This window comes from Oncorhynchus kisutch, linkage group LG26 (assembly GCF_002021735.2).
Source record: "Oncorhynchus kisutch isolate 150728-3 linkage group LG26, Okis_V2, whole genome shotgun sequence".
Lineage (NCBI taxonomy): Eukaryota > Metazoa > Chordata > Actinopteri > Salmoniformes > Salmonidae > Oncorhynchus > Oncorhynchus kisutch.
In genome coordinates this window covers 25,737,646-25,743,597 of record NC_034199.2, presented here as the reverse complement: position 1 = coordinate 25,743,597, position 5,952 = coordinate 25,737,646, and the positions used below count along the sequence as shown (strand labels likewise).

Genomic DNA, 5,952 nt, shown 5'->3' with positions numbered 1-5,952 from the left:
TCACAAATCTCTGTCGGCTGGGTAGTGAGACAGACAATGTGTGCGTAGTAGGACATTGCGTGCGTCTGTTTGTGTGTATGTGTGTGCGTCTGTTTGTGTGTATCCTGTTTGTGTGTATGTGTGTGCGTATTGTTGTGTGGGTGTGAGAAGTCAGTATAAAATGAAGGTCTTTGTACTGTGCACGCCAGAATGTTCCCGTGAATAAACCTTTTTGACTATTTAGCTGGGCCTCCGTCTGTTTCATTCCACCAGGATCTTACCAATTCTGGTTGGCAGACTGAGAGTAATATAATTAAATTGGGTGATGTACCTGGAGAACATAATTCTCTTATCAAAAATATTAGTTTATTTGTATAACACTGTCACACCCTAACCTTAGAGAGCTGTTTTATTTCTCTATTTGGTTAGGTCAGGGTGTGATGTGGGGTGGGCATTCTATGTTTTGTTTTCTATGTTTCTTTATTTCTATGTTTTGGCCTGGTATGGTTCTCAATCAGGGACAGCTGTCTATCATTGTCTCTGATTGGGAATCATACTTAGGTAGCCCTTTTCCCCTCCTTTAGTGTGGGTAGTTATCTTTGTTAGTGGCACTTAGCCCTCCTAAGTTGGGTTTCTTGTTTTGTTGGCGTCATTCCATAATCTATAAATGTGACATGTTATTACTGAATGAATAAACTGAGTGTAATAAACTGAACCAGCTTAAGCAGAGGTGCCAGCTCATGAAACAATGTGCAATGTCTGTGTCAAGCAATGTCTACGTCACGGACAATTGACTTTGTTACAAATCAATAACCGGTCAAAAGTATAGCTTACTTACCAATAAAATAAGCCCAAAACTTTATGATAACTATAAAAAAAACATTGGACTGCCATTTCCTTCAAAACTAGCTACAGAAGGGTGTTGAACTCCCTCGGATGACAATCCTGGAAGGGCGGAGACACTGAAAAACACACACACACACACACACACACACACACACACACACACACACACACACACACACACACACACACACACACACACACACACACACACACACACACACACACACACACACACACACACACACACACACACACACACACACACACACAGACAGGATGTCCCCTCGCTCAGAAATATGATGAACAGAGCGCTCACAGACACACAGACACAGTCTGGAGCAGGTGCAATCACTCCTTGAGAATGTCAGTGGTGATGCTGATATCTCTCATCCTCCTCGCTCTGGGGTTTGCAGGTGAGTTAAGAATTAGAATCAGACTATATTTTCATTTGGATCTATATTGTTGTGTTCATGGTGAAGTTTAATTCACTCTGTCCCCCTTTACGGCCTGGATTTAAGGCTATTAGCCTGGCTTGGTTAGGGTGATGCCTTGGGTAAAACTACAAATCAAAGAAATCATTCATTTGCCTTCTAAATCTTTTCAAAAAGTGTAAAAAGAAAACAAGACATGGATATGGTCTTATTTTTAATCAGTGATCCATTATCCACTGGACAGAAAACCAGAACCTAATTGTGTAATAATTGATTTGGCTGTTTTCAGTTTAGCCTACTTCTCAGGACCACATCAAATGAAAAAGATCATATGAAATAATAACCATTTCACTTAGTTGATGTCATTGTGATATTTCCATTAAAACTACAGTTTATGTTGTTGATCCCTGCTTCTATGCTTGACCTAGATAGACAATAGAAATGATGGTGCTTCGTAAGATGATTCTTACCGACACCCCTCTCAATCCTCTGAACTTAAATTTGCCATATCATATATTCTGGGTTGTACTAACTAACCTCTTCTTTAGTATGTAGACTTACAGTATTTTCTATAAGTTGAAATGATTTTCTCATTAGTAATTCAAATGTAGCTTCCCCTTTTTCTGCTCACTCATTTTCTGACACTACTCTTAGAAAGAAAATGGTTCCAAAAGGGTTCTTTGCGGAGGGATAGGGTTCTTTGCAGAGGGATAGGGTTCTACCAAGAACCATTTTGATCAGAAGAATCCTTTTTGAAAGTCAAGTAAAATAAAATCAAGCTTTATTTATACAGCACATTTCAGACATGGAATGCAACACAATGTGCTTTACAGGAAGAAAAAAAAATATGACAATAAACAATGACAATAAAAACAGAAATATTTACTACACAACAAATAAAAAAACAAAATAATAACAATAAACACTACATTTCTCAAAAGCACCCTAAGGAAAGGCAAATCTAAAAAATATATGTTTTAAGGTTTCGGCCCTCCTCAGATTTTCTGGCAGTCTAATCCAGAGGCTGGTGGCATAGTAACTAAAGGCTGCCTCTCCATGCCTCTTGGTCGTAGGCTTTGGGATAGTTAAAAGGCCAGTACCAGAGGACCTGAGGGACCTACTGGGTACATAACTTTAGAGCATGTCTGACATGTTTTGGGGTGCACAATCGTGGATTGATTTAAAAACCAATAGAATACTCTTAAAATGAATTCTAAAACTCACAGGCAGCCATTGCAGAGACCATAAAACCAATGTAATGTGTGCTCTCTGTCTGTTCTTGGTCAGTACCCATGCTGCAGCATTCTGTATGTTTTGCAGTTGACCAATGGCTTTATTGGGTAGACCAGACAGGAGAGCATTACAGTAGTCAAGCCTGCTTGTAATAAAAGCATGGATGAGTCTCTCTGTATCAGCCTGAGAGGGAAATGGCCACACCTTGGCAATGTTCCTCAGGTGGAAAAAGCTATTTTGGCCACAAGGGTTCTTTGTAAGGCAAAGGGTTCTACATATAACCATATTATAATATTTCCCAGCATGCTCTACTGCAGGGAGACTTTCAGAATGGTTTGTTTTACTGTAATATCTGTGTTTTTGTATAGATTGTTTGATTCATTTTATGCAACACAAAGATAAATAATGTATATAAACAAATCAAATCTGTTAGTAATTAGATTTATTGCACCCGGTACTGAGATGGTTGTTCATGCTTAGATGATTGAGAGAGTCTCAATTTAAACTTCCCTACCCTGGCAGTCATTCTGAATGCAGGTTGTGGGTGATTAATAATTTCACTTGTTGGATATCCTAACTCTGGCTGGATCCCAATAGGAATTACACATCACTTTGCAAGCCAGCATAGTGTGATTTGCAGTCCTGATGTGGCCTGTAAACCAGGAGATTCCTAACACCCCTGTATTAGGGTATAGTTAGGCCCTCATAGAAAGGCCTTATATATGTAATGTCATTTTAAAGGGTAATAAGGCCGGTTCATAGACGGTTCTAGGATGAACTCTCCAAAGATAAAAGGGTTCTCGGGAGAACCCTTCATAGACGGTTCTAGAAAGAACCTTTAGATGATAAAATGGTTCTAGGTAGAACCATAAACAGAAGGTCATTTGAAGAATCCTACATAGAGGGTTCTAGATAGAACCGAAGAACCCTGTATGGTTCTACTAAGCATCTTTTTTTTCTGACAGTGTAAAAGTCATCACCAGCTGTATCTGATGTTAAAATGTGCATTTCACTGTATGTTTAGGTGCCGAGGAGTGTACTATGTATGCTGCTGTTGGGAAGAACAAGGTGATTGACCATGGCCTGGAGTTGCTTGGACAGTCATTTCACTTACGGTGGTCCCATGACCATAAGATAGTTTACGACACCAGGAAGAATACTAAGCCAATACCCCAGACCACACCGAATGGTTCTCTGTTACTAACTAACCTACAGCTGAATAATACAGGGCCTTACCAGGTCACCATCTACGACAACGCGGGAAAACTCGTGTTAGATAAAACAACTCACCTGTGTGTGCTCTGTAAGTAGGCTACACAAACAGAAAGCATACATATGCACGTACGCACGTAGCCAGTGTTAGGGAAAATATGTCCTCGTTACAGTGTGTGTTTTGTGTTCTTAGTGCCTGTGTCTAAGCCACGTCTGACACACACCTGTACGGATGCATCTGTCAGTCTGAGGTGCGATGTGGGGAACTCTGTGGATGTTAACGTGGTGTGGAGCCGTAACAGACAAACACTGACAGGATCCACTGACAAAACTCTGACAATAACCAAGGCAATGCTGAAATCTGTAGACCTCTACGTGTGTACAGTGAGTAACAAAGCCAGTGAAGAGAAGAGTGACGATGTTAACCCTGAATGTGCAGGTGTGTAGGAGAGACTAAATGAAATAAACATTTCTGACGATGATGATGATGATGATGATGATGGTGCTGATGATGATGATTCTTCTGCAGAGGATTCTTCCTCTACAGTGCTCTTGTTTGGGATGAAGCTATGGCTGATGGTGGCGATTCTGGCTGGTGGAGGTAGTCTGCTCCTCATCCTCTTCATCATCACCTTGGTGTGTGTCTGCCAGAGCCGCAGGCGGCGCGCGAGTCGCATAAAAGGTACTGAACACACATGAATAAAAACACAGCAGTTATCTACATGATGATAAAACAGTACTATGATAAAGAAGTACTATGATAAAACAGTACTATGATAAAGAAGTACTATGATAAAACAGTGTTATGATAAAGAAGTACTATGATAAAACAGTACTATGATAAAACAGTACTATGATAAAACAGTACTATGATAAAACAGTACTATGATAAAACAGTACTATGATAAAGAAGTACTATGATAAAACAGAAGGCTACTCACATTACATGTAGTTACCAACATCTAACTCCCTTACCCATGAATCCTAATCTCTGATGTTCCCCATGTAGAAGAGGAGGAGATGAGACTTGCGCCCCTCACCCAGCCCACGCGTCAAGCATCCCTCCACCACCACCATCACCCACACAAGTCCCAGAGCCGAACCCGGCCGAAAAACAGAACTCCGTCACAGGCCACCCAAAACTCCAGACCAGTGCCTCGACCCAGGTCTCCACAGCCTAAACCAGATGATGCACCGCCCATACCAATTCCCAGGCGGACAGGACCCTGGAACCACAGGAGTTAGGTGTGTGTGTGTGTGTGTGTGTGTGGGGGGGGGGGTGTAACCATAACAACCCCTGTAGTCACACAATGGTTCAAACTTTGATTGCTTTTTCTTCCTCCAACCTGACCTTATTAGAATTGCATTAGAACTATGGCATGTTTTAAAACATCTATAGCATCATAATCAGTGAGCTGTACTTGAGGTGTTTGTTTTTAAAGATGAATGGTACTTGATACTTCAGAAATTAAACTCAGTGTTATAAGTCATCTTGTGTTTGCTGTCTGTAATATAATACTAGATTTGTAAGTCTGTAAGATTTTGACTATTGTGTGTGTGGTTTGTGTTCCTGGGGTCTTTCTGTTCTAACTCAATGTTCAGTAAACTGGGGCCACAGTTCAGCCTCAGACACATACCACATCCTGTCCCTTCACTGCACTCAACAGACTGATTCCCCTGAATGTATATAGAGATCTTTACCACAGCTGCAAGACAAATAAACAGCATGCTCTGCAGTTACACTACTGCCACTCATCTTTGGACAAGAGTGGGAGTGAGCAGTGCAGAGACAGAAATGAGTATGTGTGTGCATGTGTCTGAGAGAGCGTGTGAGAGAGACACTTTCACATTTTAGTCAGTAAGCAGACACTCTTATCCAGAGCGACTTACAAGTACAGTTAGGGGCAGATCGAAATTTACTGGGGGGACCGTCGATGCCACGCAGGGCTATTGGCCAGAAGGTTGAGGGTTCACGCTCTCTGCCTGTCTCATTACACTACGATCAGAGCCGGCTGCAGACAATGATCAGTTAGGGGGAAATCAGATTTTCAACATTTTGATGTCATATTTATAATTATATAAAATATATGCAACAAATTTTCCACCAACAGGTTCCTGTGTTAATGCATCACACAACCAATAAACAAAACATACCGACTTTGGGCACTTCAATATCATGGTTTGCGTTTTCAACACCAACCAGTATAGAATGTCATTAAACTTTTTTTTGTGTTTTGTAACAGATGTCTCT

At 40.9% G+C, this 5,952-nt stretch overlaps 1 protein-coding gene across 1 annotated transcript; it reads left to right on the top strand.

Moving 5' to 3' along the window:
* The first annotated feature begins 1,110 nt into the window (after positions 1-1,110).
* LOC109871291 (T-cell surface antigen CD2) lies at positions 1,111-5,191 on the top strand. Its single transcript, XM_020462115.2, has 5 exons — positions 1,111-1,238; positions 3,514-3,792; positions 3,895-4,140; positions 4,231-4,383; positions 4,711-5,191. Exons 1-5 carry the CDS (start codon positions 1,187-1,189, stop codon positions 4,944-4,946), a joined length of 966 nt encoding a protein of 321 aa, XP_020317704.1. The 5' UTR covers positions 1,111-1,186; the 3' UTR covers positions 4,947-5,191.
* Positions 5,192-5,952: the final 761 nt, after the last annotated feature.

Excerpts from the sequence above, each read along its gene's own strand:
- LOC109871291 (XM_020462115.2), top strand. The coding sequence starts at position 1,187 with ATGTCAGTGGTGATGCTGATATCTCTCATCCTCCTCGCTCTGGGGTTT. Across the intron at positions 1,239-3,513 it reads CCTCGCTCTGGGGTTTGCAG|GTGCCGAGGAGTGTACTATG; the intron begins GTGAGTTAAGAA and ends CTGTATGTTTAG. Across the intron at positions 4,384-4,710 it reads GCGCGCGAGTCGCATAAAAG|AAGAGGAGGAGATGAGACTT; the intron begins GTACTGAACACA and ends TTCCCCATGTAG.